This window comes from Cervus canadensis, chromosome 5 (genome assembly GCF_019320065.1).
Source record: "Cervus canadensis isolate Bull #8, Minnesota chromosome 5, ASM1932006v1, whole genome shotgun sequence".
NCBI classification, from domain to species: Eukaryota; Metazoa; Chordata; class Mammalia; order Artiodactyla; family Cervidae; genus Cervus; species Cervus canadensis.
In genome coordinates, this window is record NC_057390.1 from 71210596 (window position 1) to 71231073 (window position 20478).

The 20478-nt window shown below is 49.7% G+C and overlaps 1 protein-coding gene across 5 annotated transcripts; it reads right to left on the reverse strand.

Moving 5' to 3' along the window:
• Window positions 1–2974: 2974 nt before the first annotated feature.
• MFSD2B (major facilitator superfamily domain containing 2B) lies at window positions 2975–17857 on the reverse strand. 5 transcript variants are annotated; one of them, XM_043469252.1, is made up of 14 exons: window positions 16519–16731; window positions 13053–13178; window positions 11634–11758; window positions 10776–10899; window positions 10366–10444; window positions 10144–10274; window positions 7937–8027; window positions 7703–7824; window positions 7189–7272; window positions 6611–6691; window positions 6307–6416; window positions 5512–5655; window positions 4956–5126; window positions 2975–3826 (listed from the first exon to the last, which is right to left on the reverse strand). In XM_043469252.1, the coding sequence occupies exons 1-14, from the start codon at window positions 16603–16605 to the stop codon at window positions 3802–3804; spliced, it is 1500 nt and encodes a 499-aa protein (XP_043325187.1). In that variant the 5' UTR covers window positions 16606–16731; the 3' UTR covers window positions 2975–3801. The 5 variants fall into 5 exon arrangements, 4 of the variants coding, with proteins under 4 accessions (XP_043325187.1, XP_043325186.1, XP_043325185.1 ...); XR_006269525.1 differs by lacking the exon at window positions 13053–13178 and having other exon boundaries at window positions 3690–3826; window positions 5512–5668; window positions 16519–17857; XM_043469251.1 differs by lacking the exons at window positions 10776–10899; window positions 13053–13178 and having other exon boundaries at window positions 10366–10435; window positions 16519–17857.
• Window positions 17858–20478: the final 2621 nt, after the last annotated feature.

The following is a 20478-nucleotide window of genomic DNA, read 5'->3' on the forward strand; positions in this document are numbered from 1 at the left end:
TTGTTTCTGGTATAGAGGAATGTTCTTGATTTTTACATGTGTTGTCTTCGTATTTGTTCTGGTGGACAGTCCAGGATATAAATTATTTCTTTCCAACAAATCTGATCCCATGACAGCTCTCAAACGAAACATATTTCCTTGGTCTCTACTGTATATAATCATTGGAATAAATAAAAGATAATTCAGTATTTGTTGGTTTGGGGAGAGAAGGAAACAGAGAATAGCTAAATAAATTATTGTTTAATGTTATATTGAGAATATTTTACATAGAAACATTACTTACAAATCTCACTTTGTGCCCAAATTTAAAAAATTTTATATGGTATTAGTTAATAGGTGCAATAGATGTGAAGTATAGGAAGGCATAATAATAAAGTGAACCACCTATCCCTAATTTAAGAACCAGAACATTACTAGGAACCTTTCAAGCTCCCAATGCATCCCTCCTGGATCCTTCTCCATAGAAGTAGCTCCACCCCAGGTGCTCATCTCTTGATTGTTATAAATTATCATTTCTTCTTTTCTATATTTTATGTTTTTGGCTGCACCATGTGGCTTGGGGGATCTTAATTCCCAGACCAGGGATTAAACCCAGGCCACTGTAGTGAAAGCACCAAGTCCTAACCACTGGACCACCAGGAACTTCCCTCTTTTTATTTATTTATTTTTGGTTGCACTGGGTCTTCACTGCTACGTGCAGGGTTTTTCTATTTGTGCTGAGCGGGGGCTACTCTAGTTCTCGGGTGAAAGCTTCTCAATTGCAGTGGCTTCTGTTGTGGGGCAGAAGTTCTAGGCACACAGGCTCAGTAGTTGCAGGGCACAGGCTTAATTGCCACGGGGCATGTGGGATCCTCCTGGATCAGGGATCGAACCCATGTCCCTGCATTGGCAGGCAGACTCCCAGCCACTGGACAACCAAGGAAGTCCCAACTTCTGCCATTTGATAATGGTAGAGCCCACACGTTGCAACACTTTTCCTCACTTAATACATACTTGGTATATATGGGGAATGGGTTGGTGGAGTACATGGGAGAGAAAAGAGACTAAGGAAAGACCAAGTTAGGGGTTTTGGTGACTGGATAGATGCTGACATAAATTTACCTAAAATGCAGGAGGCAGAACAGTGTGGGGAGAAGGACGTGTGACGTTTTAACTGCCTGGAGGACACTGAGGTGGGCGTTTGACCTCCAATTCTGGGTACAAAACCATTTCTTCCATTTCTAACTGCTCTTAGGCTAGTTGCTTAATTCACTAGTCTATTTTCTCACCTGAAAATGAGATAATACCTGCTTCATAGGGCTGTCATGAAGAAGAAATGGAATTCTACCCGTTGGTCAGCCCATGATCGCCTCCCATCTCCGAGATCCAACACTTGACCCCCAGCGGTGGCCGCTGCTGCCGTTCTTATACTGTGCAGCTCTCCTACTCGGTTTCCTAGGAGACCGCACTCCCGGGAAATAGAGGTAAAATCAAATGTGGCACAAGCTTCTGAACCCACCTGCACTGCCCAGGTTTCCAAAGCACCGCATAACAACATGGTAGAAACTACCTTGTACCTGGTACTGTCTCCACAAGGCCAGTGATTGTCGAGTTAAGAAACTGTTCTGGGGACTTTCTTGGTGGCCCAGTGGTTAAAGAATCCACCTTTCAATGCAGGGTACTCACATTTGATCCATGGTCAGAGAACTAAGATCCCAACTAAGAACTTAGTTGCCGAGGGGTAACTACGCCTGCCAACCCAACAAAGACAGTGCAGCCAAAAGAAAAGCAAGCAGACAAAAACCTGTTCTGCAGGTGTGTGTGAGTGTGCAATGTGTGATGTATGTGTGTGCTGTATGTGCCTGTGCAGAGCAGGGGGTGAACAGTTTCCTATCAGCCCCTTCCTGAATCAGGAAGAGAGACAGCCCAGCTCTTTCTCTGGAGCCCTGTGACCTCAAGGATCAAATGCCCTTGTCAGTGTTACAGGGCCAGAAAGCTCAGGCATCAGACAGACCGGGTCACACTCTGCACTCTCTCTGAGGTCAGGTTCCTTCCTGTGCTACACATTTGTCGTTGTTCGGTCGCTCAGTCACGTCTGACTGCAACCCCATGGACTGTAGCACGCCAGGCTCCTCTGTCCTCCACTGTCTCCTGGCGTTGGCTCAAATTCACTTCCATTGAGTCAGTGAAGGACTCCACTCCAGTATTCTTGCCGGGAGAACCCCATGGACAGTATGAAAAGACAGCATTTGTAGAGGAAGCCAAATGCTTTAAGCTCTGAGGAGCACTATCTGAGTGTGTCTGAGCTCTGACTGTCTTAGACCTTCAGTCTCACCTCACACTTAAGAGGCAGCCAGAGGGCTAAAGAGGAAGTGGAAGGGGGCCTAGCCCTGGGCAGTGGGTTTGGGAAGTGTAGAACTGGGGGCGGGGGAGGAATATGGGGGGCAGATCTCACCTCCTGGTCCCCCTGTGAGTACCTAGGCCTCTCTAGGAACACTTGCTGGGGCATCAGGGCCCCATGGGTTTCCCAGCTCCTCCCCAGGCCCCAAACCCACACAAGCTACAATGGTCCACTGCCCTGGCCGCTGGCCTCAACTTCTTGTCTCTTCCCACAGGGAACCTGTGGTCTGAGGAACTGCGGATATTCTGGGACACATGGCTGAGGAGACATGGCCAGTTTCAGGGACATCAGGCACCCTCCCCTTCCCTCCTTGGGACAGACTTCCCAGGAGGTGGGATGAGAAGGCTGGCCAGAGTCACATTTTACATACTCAAACAGAGCTTCCCAGGTGCCTCAGCAATAAAGAATCTGCCTGCCAATGCAGCAGAAGTCTGGGTTCAGTCCCTGGGTTGGGAAGATCCCCTGGTGTAGGAAATGTCAACCCACTCCACTGTTCTTGCCTGGGAAATCCCATGGACAGAGGACCCTGGCATGCTGCAGTCCGTGGGGTCGCAAAGAGTCAGACACGACCGAGCACACACACAAGCAAGCAAGTAGAAGATAAACCCTTTAATTTGTTTCTGAAAAAATAAACCTCAGTGGATCTTTCTTCCTCAAAGACATGGTGGCCTCTAGAAAATAGTGGTTCCTGTGATTTTATAAGATGAACTTTCAGAAAAGTATTCCCACAGAAATAACTTTTGTTCACAAAAATGATTGATCTTTGGTGGCTCAGTATCAGTCTGTGACCACTTCTAGAAACAGTGTCATCAGCTTAGCTGTACGAAAGGTCTTGAGAAACACCTCGTGCCCTGTTCAACCTGTCTCCACTGCTGGCCCCATCCGCTCCCTCTGGGGTCTGCTGGCCTCTCTGGCTGCATCTGTGTATCCTCCACCTGGCTATCCCAGCATATCCATCTGTCCCCACTCTGCCCATTCACATGCTGTCTGTCAGCCTCTCCATTAGATGATCACTGGACCATCAGGAGAAACAAGAATTCTGTGTGTCTGTCTTGTCAGGTAGGTTTGCCATCCAAGCAGGTTGGTGGGCCTGGTACTCCCACAGAAGTCTGCAGACCAGGCTGGCAAGGGCTTCCTTTTTCCAGGAATAGTTGCTACAGGAATGCTTTCCAGGTCACAGGTTGCCCAGAGCTGGGTAGTCAGTGGCACAGGACTTTCTGAGATGTCCTGAGGTCAACAGGTAAGGCATGAAAGGTGGAGCCCAGGCCACTCCCTTCAGGAGAGTCACTGAAGACTCCACATCCCTGGGGAAAAGACAGGTCGTGTTTAAACGGTGAGGCAGGGGTGCCAAAGGGCTGAAAAAGGGGGCCTGGAGCCCAGAAGACACTGCTCCTGACGTGCCGGCTCACAGGGTCTCAAATTCAAGCCAGAGTGTAGCTGGTCCTCCTGCAGGAAAGAGAAGAGAAAATTCCGAGAGGAGGATGAGGGTGGGCGCGGGGGGGGGAAGTGTCAGTGGCTGCTCCTTGTCTCCTGAGCAGCTCTTCCCCTGCTCAACCCTGAGAACGAAGCTACAGCCCTGTTCCTCCAGGCCCCACCCACGTGCCATTCCCCAAAAGCAGCACATGATCTCAGTATGAGGGGCTGGAGTCCCAGGCTGTCCCCACTGAGCATTGAGGGATCCATGATGGAGCCACTTTCTGGCCCTATCCTGTGTGGGCCTCTGTCTGTACACAGGCTCTTGTTTGTAAGTTTTTGAGCATGTGCAAAAACGTGGACACGGGTTGTGACTGTCTGCTGGACCAGAAGTGTTGACACTGCAGTGGCTGCTTGGACTCTGGCTCTGGGCTGAGCTTCTGGGACAGAGAAATGAAGAAAACAGCCCCCTCAGCTGTCAAGGTCCCCACAGTCAACTGTGAAAGCCAGGCAGTGAGCAGATCAGCCCCAGGGCAGTGGGGTCTGTGCTTCCAAGTGGGAAGAATGAGGTGAGAGAGCGGTTCAGGGCAGATGGTGTGGGGAGGAGTGGAAGATGACCCTGGGGTTTCAACCCCTAGGGTGGGTGGAAGGTGGTACCGTTCACTGTGGTGCAGCAAGAGCCGAGATTGGAGAACAAAGATGAATTCAGTTTGGGGCCCATTAAGACAGACTGACTGCACTTTCCCAGTGGTACAGTGGATAAGAATCTGCCTACCAATACAGGGGACATGGGTTTGATCCCTGGTCTGGGAAGATTCCATCTGCCACAGAGCAACTAAGCCCATGGACCACAGCTAATGAACCTGGGCTCTAGATCCCGGGAGCCACAACTGCTGAAGCCCTCGCACCCTAGAGCCCGTGCTCTGCAGCAAGAGAAGCCATCACAATGAGAAGCCCGAGCACCTCAACTAAAGAGCAGCCCCTGCTCACCACAACTAGAAAAAGCCCATGTGGCAGAGAAGACCCAGTGCAACCAAAAATAAACGAATTAAAAAAAAAAAGACTCCATGCTTGTGGAACATCAGGTCCACCTGAGGACTGTGCACATCTGCGTGCCTCCCCAGGTGCCCTGCGGTGTGTACCCGTGAGCGCGGGTGCCTACCTCCCCAGGGAGCGGGAGTTGGCCCGACTTGGCACCTTGGGAGTGGGGCCGACCATGAGGATGCACAGACCAATGAGGATCATGCTGGTGGGCACTGCACCGATGAGGACCTTGAGGGTCACCACCACCTGCTCCGACTGCCTGCAGGCTCCTGACTCGTACCCTGCGAAGCTGGAGAAGCCCCCACCCTGAGCTTCCAGCTCAGAGCCTTCTGATGGAAGGGTCCAAGGTGCCCAACCCCCACCCTATCCTGAAACTTGGATTTGTTTTCTGGCCAAATCAGTCTAACTAGAGAGGGAGGGAGTGTGAGGGAACAGGCAGACCGGGGAGTTCAGAGAGAGCTGAGAATGCGGGGAGTAGAGGTTTCAGAAGGGGTATAGCTGCTGAGATCTGTACCCCTTCCGGTCATGTGCACAGAGAAAGCTGGGGTGGGGGTTCCCACACACTCTCCAGACCCATGGGTGGCCCCTGGCTGGCTCAGGTGGGGGACTTTGCCCTTTGCTTCCCACGCCACTTGTCTTCTGCGCCTCTGGGACAGCCCGACTCTGGGACTCACTCCAGGCTGAGAGTGGAGATGCCCAGGGCGCCTGCTCCCGAAAGCTTGGTGAAGAAGACATAGGATGAGTAGAAAATGGTCTCCAGGCCTGGGCCATGCTGGTGCTGCAGCTGGAAGTCATCGACCACATCTGGAAGCATGGACCTGGGGGCAGGGGCTGCAGAATTATGTCTTTTATCTCCTTGGGAGCTGCCGGCCTGAGGGCTCTTTGGGGACAAGGACTGAGTCAAATTCACCCCTGGGTCCCCACTGCCCAGCACCAGGACCGGTCCAAAGAGAGTCAGGCAGTAAAAGTGCTTGTACTCCCCTGGTGACTCAGATAGTAAAAAATCTGCCTGCAGTGTGGGAGACCTGCGTTTAATCCCTGGGTGGGAAGATCCCCTGGAGAAGGGATAGGCTACCCACTCAAGTTTTCTTGGGCTTCCCTGGTGGCTCAGATGGTAAAGAATCCATCTGCAATGCGGGAGACCTGGGTTCAATCCCTGGGTTGGGAAGATCCCTGGATGGGGGCATGGCAACCCACTCCAGTATTCTTGCCTGGAGATTCCCAAGGACCAGAGGAGCCTGGTGGGCTACAGTCCATGGGGTCACATAAGAGGCAGACACGATTGAGTGACTAACATTTTCACTTTCTTTTCACTTTTTCCCCAACACACTTTGACAGCCTCTACCCTTGAAAGGGGGAGAGCCTGTCCCCAGGGGGAGGGGCCTGGGACCACAGGTTGAGATGAAGGAGGGGATACCCACTGGGAAGGATGGGAGGCCCCTACTCCTTGTGCCCCTGACCCAGCCTACCAGGGTAGCAGCAAGGACACAGCGATGCTCAGGCCAGACACAAAGGCCACGACATATGCCACAGGCACCATGGGCACGGCAGCCAGCAGGATTGCAAAGGGCACCATCGCCTAGGGAGACAGACACTCTGGCGCCTCCTCCCCTTGTACCCCTGCCCCACACACACTCATAGATGCTCTCGGATTCATGCACTCACCAGTCCTTACTAATGCCCCCTGAGCCTGGCGCCGGGCTAGACACACAGGACGCAAGAATACACCTCCCCCTCAACACCACCCCAGGCCTGGCTTCCTGCCTCACTCACACAGATCCCGAGGGCTGACATCCTCTTCCCAAATCGCTGCAGAACCCACTCCCACATCGGGGTGCTCAGCACTGCCGAGACCTGTGAACGGACAGAATCGTCACAGCCCAGGACGCCCTGCCGGGGCCTCTGCCAGATTCTCAAATGCTCAGCTTTTAGGTGGGACACCCGATGTTGACCTTGTCCTTGGTTGGAACCAGTGGCTGAACTTTACAAACTTTATGACCCTGACCCCAATTCCACCCTCTGCTGAAATGGTGGCACTAGTGGTAAAGAACCTGCCTGCCAGTGCAGGAGACACAAGAGACGTGGGCTTGATCCCTGGGTTGGGAAGATCCCCTGGGGAAGGAAATGGCAACCCACTCCAGTATTCTTGCCTGGAGAATCCCATGGTCAGAGGAGCCTGGTGGGCTATAGTCCACAGGGTCGCAAAGAGTCAGACACGACTGAAGCATCTTAGCAAAAAGCCCAAGCAGAGTCCAAAATACTGACCACCAGACCTCCATCACACAGGTCACATCAAGGACCACACAGCCCTGACTCAGGCCTCTCGCCTCCACCACCCCATGTCCCCTCACCAGGATGGTCAGCACCATGCCCTGGACGTGGTCTTGAAGCTGGGAGGCGTGTGTACAGAACAGGACCAGGTAGCTCTGCTCCACCTGAGGAGTTGACAGGAAGTAGGCGTGTACAGGAAACGGCAGAAATGTGGAAATCAAGGGCAAGGCTGAGGTCTCGAGTCGGGCCTTCCCTTTGGGCCTCCAAGCTCTTGTTTCTGCCACCATCATGCAATCCCTTCCCCAACAATGGAGTCTTATCCCAATACAGGTTTAAAAACCACTCCTAGTCTGCCCCTGGCACAGCTGAGATGGATGGACTTTACCACCCCAGACACTTCCTGGTGTCTGGGCCTGACCCTCCCCAGTCCCACTAGATCTAGGTAGGTTTCTCTCCTCCCAGCATCAGCCTTGCCAAGCCCTATCCAGCCACTGGTTTCCCTGTGGTGTGGTGGAGACGAGAGTCTAACCTGAACCTATGCAAGCTCAGTATGGCCAAAGCCCAGCCAGTGGGGATCAGCCTGGCCAGACATACCTGAACAGCTGCTGAGATGAAGAGGAAGGAGATGACCAGCTTCAGATAGGGCCGATGCCGGACCGTGAGACCCAGCCCAGTCAGGAAGCCCAGGCCCTGGCCGGATGCTGGGGTGGAGGGGTCTGTAACATTGGAAAGGGACATCTTGGATTGGTAGAGTTCAAAACCAAAACTCATGCCCCAGAGGAGTGGCCAGCTTCTGCTTCCACACTCTGTCTGCAGCCCTGTACCTACCTGATTGCTCCTTCACCCCCAGGTAGAGCAAAGTACTGCACACTGGGTAAGTCAAAGCAACCACAGCGGCTGCAATGAAGTAGAGACGAGTCTGTGGACAGGACAGAACTTCAGTGGGGGTGATGTCTCCAACCCATGGAGGTGGGGATACCCAGGGGCCTGGCAGGAGTGCCTCCCAGTGGGAGCAGAGGGACCCTCAGTCCAAGTCCAAGGATCCTGGGTGCTCTTCCTCTCCTTCAGCCCACAGGAAGGGGAGATCTAAGGGACCAGAATGGTCCTTCCGCTGACCCTGTGCCTACTGTGGGCATTCATGTAACCATGAGTCAAATCCCTCCCTCCCTCTCTCTCATTTTTTTTAAGCAAATATTCATTGCTTCTGACTTCCATGTGCTAGACCCTGAGTTTACAGTGATGAATAAATGACCCTGTGCATCCACAGTAAGGGGCTTGGGGTGAGAGGGAGACAGATCCATGAACAGACAGTTACAGTGTGATGTACGATGACACAGAAAATATCGAAAACAGAAACAGTGCCACTGAGCATTCAGAGAAAGACACATATGGGATAAAATACATATAAAGCCTGCATGGGAGTAACAGTCACCCAGTTCAGGATAGGGGTTGCCTCTGGTGGGGGAGGAAGGAGGGAGACGCAGAGCTTCACCAGTGTGAGGGGTCCCACATTCAGAAAGTACTGCACTTGGGAGTCAATGCTCTGATCTCTTGAAATTCAGGACTGTTTTATCTATGGATTTGTGTTTTGTAAGTGAAGTCTATGGGACAGCAGAGCTGGAATTAGCATGAGGCCCCTGGACGCGTCTCACCTTGGCTCACAACCTCATGTGAGCCATGAGGACATGAGGGAGGACAAGTTCTCAGCTTCCTACTCCCTACTTCTTGCAATCCTATGCCCCACCTGGCCTCCTGCTTTCCCACCCAAGGGGAGCTCCTCAACCCTGCTCTCCACTTCTAACCTCTGTTCCACTATCCTCACCTAGATAGTGACCCAGAAGCTTTGGGGAGGGGCATTGTAGAGGCTTCTCTGGTGGCTCAGATAATAAAGAATCTGCCTACAATGCAGGAGACTTGAGTTTGAGCCCTGCATCAGGAAGATCCCCTGGAGAAGAGAATGGCAATCCACTCCAGTATTCTTGCCCGGAGAATCCCATGGACAGAGGAGCCTGGTGGGCTACAGTCTATGGGGTTGCAAAGAGTTGGACATGACTGAGCAACTTTGACTCTCATTTTTTTTGGGGGGGTGCCCTGGGCTTGGACGCAGGGAGGATAAATCTGTAGGCCACAACCCCTCTGATCCTGGGCTCTTAGCACCATGATAGGCTTTGAGGGCAACGGGGCATAGTCTCTCACCCACCCAGATCCAGGCAATCCCTTGACTGGGGCAGTGGGCCATGGGAAGGGGAGATTGACTCCCTGCTCTCTCTGGGGCCCTACAGCTTCATTTCACACTGTACGGAGGCACATTCTGTAGCTGGGCTGCAGATGGCCTGGGGATCTCTACACAGGACTTCTTTTTTTTTTTTTTCACAGGACTTCATTGTAATGTTTTCTTACAGGCAGTGAACTGTGGGTGCGTGATGCTGGCACTATTCTCATAACATCAATTCTCAAATTTTGGTGGAGGTCAGTGATGTCATTTGCTTAAGGAGAAGAGGGGGAATAGAAGATGCACTTGACAGATAAATAGATGAACATCTCCTAATTGCAGAAGAGGGAATGGCTTTGAGGGGAGAGGATGGGGTACCGCCCCCAGGTTTCCCCTCTCCTTTCACACTGTGGGTGGGGTTGGGGGGACACTTGTTCAGGGCTGGGCGGCACTGCTCATAGGATGGGTTTTGCCCAGAGCTCTGCAAGGACACTAAACCCTCTGGCTGTCTCTCTCTCCTCACCCTGCCGGTGGCCCCTCCCTACCCCGTCTCTTCTCTGGGGTCCACCTCCTCCCCTCCAGATGACCTGCTGGCCTGTTGTTTGACTCCACGTTTAGAAGGCACCCAGCAGGAGAAGCAGATTTAGCAGGAAGGATGGGGGACATGGGCTCAGTGCGAGGAGCCGGGAAGGAATGAAAGAGCCTAGTGGGCAGAGCTGAGCCCCCAAACAACCATGAAGAGACCTGGCGGAGAAACGTTCCTCGAAGAGAGAGGTGACCTGGAAGCGGGGGCCCAGTGGCTCCAGGCAGCCTGGACACTCACCGCGTTGGGGGAGACAGCCACCTCCCCGGGAAGCATGTCCTCCTTGCACCTGTGGGACCCGTGTGCACCAGACACGATGAGTCCGTGGACGGTGGCTCCCATCAGCGTCCCCACCATCTCCAAGGTCATCCCTGGGGCACAGCATGCAACAAGGTGGCTGAGCTCATGGGGCTGGGCCAGAGCTACCCCCTCCCACCCGACCGCACGCCCACCTGCACTCACGGTACGCAGTGGCCGAGTCCCGCTCCTTGGGGTTTGGGGTCAGCAGCATGGTCAGCGCCGTGTAGGGCACCTGGAAGAACTGTGGGACCCAGCAGAGCTTAGGATGGTGCCCACTGCCAGGTGGCCAACCCAGGTCAGCAGCTTCCCCAGGCCAGGCCTGTGCCAGGCTGGCAGGTCCCTATAGATCCCCTCGACCTGGAGTTAGGGCCTAAGGAGCAGAAGGGGCATCTGGCCTAGAGCCCACAAGAAAAGTTAACAGCCAGTCACCACCTGGTGAGCAGGTGGGCAGCGGGCACCCCCCAGCACACACACACACACACACACACACACACACACACACACTTCAGGAAGGCCTCCTGCCGGCATGGGATTCCAGGAGTCCAGACCCAGGAAGGGGCCCACCTGCTTACCGTGGCCAGGGCTTGGAACAGGCAGTAGAGGGTCGTGTACCAGAGGCCGCGCAAGGTGGAGAAGGGGGGCAAGAACCACAGGAAGAAGTAGGCCAAGGCAATGAAGGGTGTGCAGCCCAGCACCCTGCGGAAGCACAGCCAGGTGGGGTGCCCTGCAGCACCAGGACGGGGGTCCCCAGGGGCCTGGAGCAACCTCGCCTGGCCCTCGGCCCTGGAGGAGTCCTGGTCTGGGGCTCAGGGTGGAAGCCATGCAGGGGGAGAGGTGGCTGAGGGGATGAGAAGGTCCTTGGGAGTGGGGGCTGGGGCCCTTAGGGGCTGCATGGGTGTGTGCTAAGTCACTTCAGTTGTGTCTGTCTCTTTGCCACCCTATGGATTGTAGCCCACCAGGCTCCTCTGTCCATGGGATTCTCCAGGCAAGAACACTAGAGTGGGTCTCCATGCCCTCCTCCAGGGGATCCCTGCCCAACCCAGGGATCGGACCCCTATCTCTTACATCTCCTGCATTGGCAGGTAAGTTCTTTACCATTGGTGTCACCTGGGTTCGGTGGCGCCATTCCCTGTATCCAGGAAAGTCGTATCTCCTCTGTGAGACCTTCCAAGCCATCCAGCCCCGCCTGGCCGCACTCCGAGCCCCCCAGGGCCAAGCCTGCGGCTCTTGTCCAGCTCTGTGCCGCCCAGTGAGGGAGAGGTCCCTGAACACCTGCATGACTCACTCAGACCCATTCCATTCCTGTCACCACTGTCCAGGCCTGACCTCTAACCACCCATAGGATTTTCCACTAAGAAGCAGCTGTGAGAAATGCAGAGATCTCAAGCAGGGGTGGATGCCAGGACCCTAAGGACCGTGGGGCTGCTCACCAGGGCATGAGTCGTCCAGACCCTGTCCTCCTGCTTCTGTTGATGAGAAACCCAGCCAAAGGGTCTGCAGCTGCCCCAGACACCTTCCCTCCAAACAGGACCAGTGACACCTGGGCAGCAGGGATCTGAAAGGGACAGAGGAGGGGACAGCCAAGTTCCTGCACAGTCAGCGAGCGTGTCTGGACCTGCCCACCAATCAGGAGAAAGACCTTTCTCCTGAAAACTGGCTGGGGCCATGGCCACACTGTAAAGGTCTATTCAGTCCCTCCCCCAGGACAGGAATCCAGACAGCTCTGAGGACATCTGTGCACCAGTGGAGAAGGGATGGGGGGACAAGAAGGGGGGAGCCGGTGCACACTAGCATATTCCTGTTATATTTATACCCAGTCACTTTAGGAGAAGACTTGAGAGACGCTCCCCTGAGGTGGCTCAGTGCAGGAAGGGTGCACTGAAGCTGACAGTCAGAGGCAGAGCTTGTGTTTTACAGTGAAAATGGTTTATTGATTTTTCTGATTACATAAAGTGATAACATTCATTATACACACATTCAAACAGTTCAGAAAAATATCACGCAAAGCTCATCTGAAATTCCACCATCCTGAGACAACTGCCAGGAGCATTTTGATCATTCTTTCCTTATGTGCATTTGTGATTTATAATTTTATACAAATGGGAGATCGGTGTCATTTAAAAAATCATGGAAAATAAGTAAATAGTAGATACTTTACTAAAAGTTTTTGTTTATGCTCTATCCTCCACCAGTCCCTCCTATAGTCAATATTAACATACTTCTGGATGAATGTCCTCTTGGAATATACTTTCTCCATGCTCATCCTTTAATCATGTTGCTGTACAGTTGCTAACTGGTGTCTGACTCTGTGGCCCCATGGACTGCAGCATGCCAGGCTTCCCCGTCCTTCACTATCTCCCCGAATTTGCTCAAACTCATGTCCATTGAGTCAGTGATGCTATTCAACCATCTCCTTATACCTATGCACTCATATATATAGGGCATGTTTTTGTTTTGCTCAAATGGGATCTTTTTATATGTATACCCTTCTCTAAAACTAATTTTCCTCACTTGACAGTGCATCATGGAAATTCTTGGGAGTCAACTGGTATAGCTCTAACTCATTTTTTTGAGTGACTACACACTACTCCATTATGTGGACATAGTCCAACTTACTATTGAACTACTCTATATTCGGGGGCATTCATGTTGTTTCCCATTCTTCTACTACAAACAACCTGCAAATAAACATCTTTCAAGAGGTTGCCCTCAACAGCATTTGGTTTTTCTCAGCCTTGGGTCAGAAGTGCCATTTACCAAGGATCGTGGCGGTGGAAGTAAAGGCAGGTTGAAAGGACCAGACATCAGACATGGGAGTAGGGGGCCCCAAGGCTGCTGCCCACACTCACCTGTGCCACATCGAGCAGGAAAAGTTGCAGGTAAAAGGCTATGGCACTGGAGGCCACCTGGTTGGGAACTCCTCCAATGCCATAGCACAACTTCCTATAGAATGAGAGGTGACCAGCTCCGCTGTCCTGGGGGAGACACAGGACCTCAGCCCCCACAGGTACTAACCACTCCCTGCAACCCCCTGACTTTCAAAAGTATCCTGCAGCCCTGTCTTGAGGGCTGTTCCAGCAAACTCTCAGTCCTAATTGCTCTCGAATTATCTTAAAAGAAGTGAGACAGGACTTCTCTGGTGGTCCAGTGATTGAGAATCCGCCTGCCAATGCAGGGGAAAAGGGGTTTGATCCCTGGTCGAGGAAGATTTCACCTGCCTTAGGGCAATGAAGCCTGTGAGCCACAACTACTGAGCCTGCGCTCTAGAGCCTGTGCTTTTCAACAAGAGAAGCCACCGCAGTGAGAAGCCCAGGCACAGCAACAAAGAGTAGCCCCCGCTCAATGCAACCGGAGAAAGCCTGAGCACAGCAATGAAGACCCAGTGCAGTCAACAACAAACACATAGAAAAGAAATGAGACAGAAAAGGGGGGAAGAAAAGAAAAAAAACAAAAAACCCTAAACCGTGACTTCTAAGCATTTCCAGGGGGAAGTTTTTCCTTATATTCCCCCCGTCCCCAGTGCTTTTTGCTTCAGTCTGTTTTCTTAGTCAGCAAGCTAGAGTGAACTAGGGGGGTCAGGAGGCCCCTAACTTTGCCACCAGCTTCCTGTGTATGCCTTTGAATAAATCACTTTATCTCTCTAAGCCTCATCTGTCAATTGGAATATTCCTGCCAACTTCGAGAGATGTTTTGATGAGCAAGTGAGGCCATGGCTCTGGGAGCTGATTGTTAAATGTTCAGGACTTTTGCAAGCCAATTGTTGAACCACTGGCAGCCTGAAATCAGCCACGGGGAGAGTATTTACACCACAGAAATCAGCAAACAACAAACATCAGAGCAAAAATGAAATAAAGGTTACATGTATACCCACACACATATATTTGGGGTTATATATCTATATCTATATCTATATATCTCCCTAAGCATTCAGGGAACTCCAGACTCATAATTAGACTGTCTACTCACAGCCCCACATGGTTGCCAAACAGGCATTCCAGCTTAGTGTGGTCAAAACACAGCTCCTGATTTCCATCCCATTGTTTTAATCTCCTAACCCTACTGTCCTCATTGCATCAAATGGCCCCAATGTTCACTCAACAGCTCAGGCCACAAACCTAGGTGTCATCCTTGAGTCCTCCTTGCCAATTTCTCTGTCTAATGTATTAGTGAGAGTCTAAGTGTCTTCTCAACTTCTACTCCCATTCCCTACTATCCACTTTCTGTCCAGCAGTCAAAGTGATCTTTTCATAACATAAATCAGATTGTGTCTCTTCTCTGATTAAAACCCCCCAACAACTTGCCATTACAGTTTGAATAAAACTCCAAGTCCTTCCCATATAGCCTACAGGAGCCCACTCAATCAGCTGCCACTCCTTTTCCCGCCTTACTTCAGATAGCTCTCCTTAACCATGGTAGCCTCCATCCTGTTGCTCAAAATGACCTTGTCTGTTACTGCCTCAGGGCCTTTGCACCTCCTGTCCCTTCTGTCTGGACAGCTCTTCCTTCAGGTCTTTGCAAGAGCTGACTTCTTGCCATTCAGGCTGAAGCCGAAATGTCATCTCTTTAGAGGGGTCTTCCCTGACCACCCAAATTTCTCTCAATTGTACTCACTACGGGATATATTTGTATTTATTTCCTGCCTCTCCCCACCAGCACATACACTCTTTGAAAGCATGAACTACATAACTTTTATTTACCACCATGTCCCCAGTACCTAGAAAAGTGCTGGGCATGTAGATGCTCAATATATATTTGTTGAAAGAATAAATGACATGAAGATTCTGTGTAAAGTGCTATTTCTCCCAAAGATGCTGGGAATCTTTCTTTTTCATCTTTTACCTGGGGACGGGAGGGGGAATGGAGAGGTCTGTAGTTTCACCCAGTTTGGTATCTAGCCAGACACCCCAAAAGGACTCTTTTGAAAGGAAGGTCTTCCCAGATAAGGGTTTATCAAATTCTCTGCACTCTTCCTACCCACACACAAGGCAGGATGTGGTCTCTTCTGACATTTTTGTGAACAATATTTCAACTCCCAGAAAATTTAACACCAGGCAGAATCCAACATAACACCCCCACCTCTCCACTCCCCAAACCCTCCATAAAGGGATTCTGGTTTCCTCCTAAAGGTATCTATCAAGTTCTGGTACATAGTAGGCACATGAAAATTTTAAAAAATCTAGGTATATGATACAGTCTTGGAATCTCGAGGAATACCGCTTTACCTACTCAAATCATAAGCCCTTCACAGTCAACTGAGTACATGTTTCAGTTAGGCAAACTTAACAAATCTGAATGCAAATTCTCCGTCTGCCACTTCTAGCTGTGTAACCCAGGACAAGGTACTTAGTGTGGCTAAGCTTCATCCTGTGTACAATGGGGGTAATAACACTTCTGAGAGTTGCTACGAGAATTAAATGCTAGCGTTTCATGGCCAGTGTTTCCTCCCTAACAATTCATGTCATCCTGAGTTTTTATAGAACTTGATAAAGTTCCCTGGGAAATGAGAGTCCCCGGAGGGCCTCTTGATCTTCCTGTCTGTCTTGGAGCCCACTACCTTTTGCTCAGAGGGGCTCGGAGGGGAAGCGCGGAGTCAGCATAGGGAACCGAGGCGGTGAAGCCAAGCCAGGGACAGAATGAAGGCGCAGCACAGAGGGGCAGTGGATTCCGCATCCAGCAGCGAGCTCAGAAGTCCTAACTCCTCTCCGACACAGCCGCCCTGAATGACACGTGCCCGGCCCTATCCAGGGGGCGGGGGAGAGGGGAGGCAGAGGGCCTGAGGCGGCCCCTGGATTCCCACCTGCCCTCCACCCTCACTTCGGAGCCTGGTTACCAGGAAGGGCTCCGGGTGCGGTGTCCGCTAGGAGAGTCTGGTGCCTGGAGGGAGCCAGGTTTGAGGGGGCGGCCAAACCCATAGCACCTGCCTGGAGACCGGGGAAGGCGGGCCCAATTAGAAGTTCTACCTGCCCGGGGTTCCAGAGACTTCGGGAAGACCTGGCGTGTGGTGGACAAGAGCCTTAGACTGGCCCTGACTGACTAGTTCAAGGAATCAGCGGCCTTCTGCGCTTGTCTAGGACTCAGTTTCCCATCTCTTTGGGGCTCCAGAATACCCCCAGCCTCACCGCAGTCAACTGTTAAACCCCAGCCGGGGCAATTGAACAACCTGGAGGCTCGGGCGGGGCCGTGCGGGGCTGCGGCCGGCCGGCTGCGCCCAGATGCCCCGGGATGGGGGTGGGGGGTCGGCCCCCGGAGCCCCCGGCCCGGCCCCGCGCCGAAGCCCGGCGCCCGCTCCCCGCGCGCCCCTCGCTGTCCGCTCACCGAACCCTGAGCTGAGGTGTGTGCTTCCGGCGAGGGCGACGGCGTCTCCAGAGACGGGCCCGGGATCGCCTCGCGGTACACGGCCATCGCGCACTGCCGCCAGCGCACCAAGGCCCGGGGTGTTATCGCCTGCCCGGGCCCGCGGGGAGGGCGGCTCCCCGGCCGAGCGGGCGCGGCGCGGAGGGGCGGGCCGGCCGACGCGGCCCGGGCGGGGGGCTGCGCGCGGGAAAACTAGAAGGCGCGAAGTGCCGCGGGGTGGATTACCCGAAGGGAAAAACGCCAGAGCCCACATGTGCTGCGGGGAAAGGCTGGCAAGTGACTCGGGGCCGTTTTCCTTGGGATCGGTCTCCGAGGGAGTGAGAGTCAGCAGCGGTTCTCACTAAACCCTCCTGCTAAATCCTTGTTAAAATCAGCCAAGTTCTTAGAAACAAGAAGCAACAGAATTGCTCAGACTGTTAAGGCTGAGTAGGCTTACATGCAGCCTAAAAAAAATTGCTATCGGATGCCCGAAATAAACATTCTCCAATCTCTTAGAGATGACTGGTACAACCAGGTAACTAAGTTCTAGCCAGAGAATAAAAAACTTGTGTATGCAAATTTCCCAGACAGGTACTTAAAAGGGAAGGGCTTACAACACATACAAAGATTAACTGAAAACCCACCACAGACCTATAGAGGCTGAGACTATAAAACTCTTCGGTTTTGGCTTAGACAAGTATTTCTTAGGACACCACAAGCCTAAGATGGGCTACAGCTAAATGAAAAACTTCTGTGTTGCAAGCCAAGCAACCAGTGAAAAGACAACCCACAGAATGGGAGGAATGTTTGCAAATCATTGTATTGGAATATATAAAGAACTCCTTAAACAGTAGAGCGATAGTACAATTAAAAACTGGGTGAAGGATTTGAATAGATATTTCTCCAAGTCTATAAATGGGCAATAAGCACATGAAAAGACATTCATGTCATTAGGGAAACAAAGCTCCAAGAAACCACTCTGTTAGAAAGCTGTAATTTCAAAGACAATAACAGGGATTGGGAAGGATGTGGGAAATCATACATTACTAGTGGGTGTGTAAACTGTGCAGGTGCTTTGGAAAAGTCTGGCAGTTCTTCAAAAGTTAGGTATGAAATTATATGATCCAGCCTTTCCACTTCTAAAGATGTAAGAGGAATGAAAACATGATCACACAATAACTTGAACACTTAAGTGAAGAGAAATGAAGTGAAAGTCAGTCCTGTCTGACTCTTTGGGACTCCATGGACTGTAGCCTGCAGGCTCCTCTGTCCAAGGGATTCTCCAGGCCAGAATACTGGAGTGGGTAGCCTTTCCCTTCTCCAGGGGTCTTCCCCACCCAGGGATCAAACACAGGTCTCCCACGTTGCAGGTGAATTCTTTACCAGCTAAGCCACAAGGGAAGCCCTTGAGAACTAAAGAATTTATAATAGCTAAAAAGTGCAAACAACCCAAATGTCCATCAACTAATGGGTGAATATTTAGGATGTTAGGAATATTCATACAACTTTATTCAGCAATAAAAAGGACATGGATGAACCTTGAAATTTTATGTTGTGGAAAAAAAGCTGGTTACAAAGGACAGCAATATTGTATGACTCCACTTACATGAAATGTACATAGAGGTAAATCTACAGGAAGAACCGTAGATTTGTTGCCAAGAACTGAGGGTGGAGACAGTTAAACAAAGTCAAGTTGAAGTTTCTTTGAATAATTTAATTTGAACACACTATATATGCAGTTTTAGGAGGTTTGGAAACACTTCACTCACAATACTTTGTTGCATATACTACCACAAGTTTAATTTTGAAAGGAAGTGGGTGGGGGGAACCAAAATAACCCCAAAACCCTCCTTCCCTTTTTTGCACAGAAATGTAACTAAAAGGCATTTCCCCCATTACTATTCTACTTAAAGTGACAGTATAGTCCTAATAGAATTTTTAAGGACCAATAGAGTTCCATAAATAAAACAGGCCTACAATAACCAAGAAGTTTGTTTGTTTTTGCTTATTTCAAAGGTTTATTCACTCAGTCGTCTCCAACTCTTTGCGACCCCATGGACTGTAGCCCACGAGGATCTTCAGTCCATGGAATTCACCAAGCAAGAATACTGGAGTGGTTGCCATTTCCTACTCCAAGAAGTTTGTTTTTTAAAACAAAACTGAATACTCGTACACTTAAAAATATCTGTAAAGATGCACACCAAAATGTTATTAGTGCTTATCTCTGAATGGTGGAATAATAGGTGAGCTAAAGATCATTTCAGCATAACTGTATAATTTTCTCCAATGGATATGAATTATCTATGTAGAAAACATACATTTAAATCAAATGACAAAGAGTGAAATATTAGTCTACTGAATAAGCCACTTCTATTAGAAGATTCAGTGTGATGAGCAATGTTTAAAAGGCTTCTACTGAGAAAGAACAAAGGAGTAAATCATACTAAGGAGTCTTCAACTACATTGAAGTAGTTCAACTAAGGACACAAAGGGTGGTGAAAGAAATAAACACAACCACCGAGTTTAAAAATATCACATTTTAACACTTCTGAGTATTAAATGAAAGTAACATTGGTTAAAGTACCTGGCAAATAGAAAGCACCTAATAAATGTTTGTTGATTCTCAAACTGAATGTCTTTGCAAATAAAAATGACAAATGCATCTATATGTAACTAATTTATAACAAACAAATATAAATTATTTCACAGATCCTTTTAATGAACAGTGTTTCATCTTTAAGACAACAGTTCTTTAACCATTATCAAGATTGCTTTCAAAATATTTTAAGGCACTGAAATAGATGCATGCATAATTTCAACACAAGTAAAATGAAAACTACTCTAAATGACAGAAGTATATAAAATAAATAAGACCACCTTTATAACCTGGATAATGCATAGTAATGTAACCAATAAATTAAAATTTGTAAAATTCAATATGTACTTCTATATAATAGGCCTAACAATGCTTTTAAACTGATTGAGGCCAGTTTTCAAACAACTACTTAGGTCAGATTGTATTCCACACCAAAGAGGCTGGCTTTTTTTTGGCTTATTTTCAAGTTTGCCTTCCTTTGCAAAATTCAGTTTGTTTTCTAAAGTCAACATGTTTGGACTATATTAGACATTTAATTAACAACTTTAGAATTTTAAACTTTCACATAAAAAGCTTTATGAGGTGGTTCTCACCTTAGAAAACCTTTGAGAATATCACCCGTATTAAAGTTTTCACAGTTACAAAAATGAGGGTTATTGCTGATGACAGGTCTTTCTCTAAAGAACTTCTCATTGTGGTGTACTCTACATGTACACCCAAGAAAACTTCCAATATGTCTTCTGGATAATAATTATGGCAAACTGGAAAACCCACAAGGGAGGCTTTTCTATACATATGAGAACAATATTTCCAACAAGAAGCCCCTTCATATAAATATGTGGAGAATCACAAATTGACATATTTATGCAAAGGAAAATTATAAAATGCTTCATGATAGGCCTATATGAAACATTTTCTTACAGATTCTTGAAAATATATCAACAATCATCTTATGTATGATCTTAGCATCCCCTCACTTTTTTAAGAATGCCATTGTTTTTGTTTCACTAGCAAGAGGGCTCTATCATGGCCGTAAACTTTACCGACAATAAATATTTTCTGTTTTGTGTCTGTTCATTTCTGAGGGTGAATGACAAAAGGAAAAGGCTCTCCTTTGTCCTCCCCCTCTCCCTGATAAAACGACAGAACTCTACCATGTGGAAAGCTGAGAGCTAGAAAAGCAAGCATTCTCAAAATGGATTTCAAACAGAAGATACATCTTATAAACCAGGTCATCTAGTTATGTGTCTATTTCCCTTGTGTTATCCCTGAGCCTTTAATAAAAACCTCACTTAAATACTGCAGCCTTGTCTCAGCTGTACTTATAAAAGATAAAGCACAAGTTT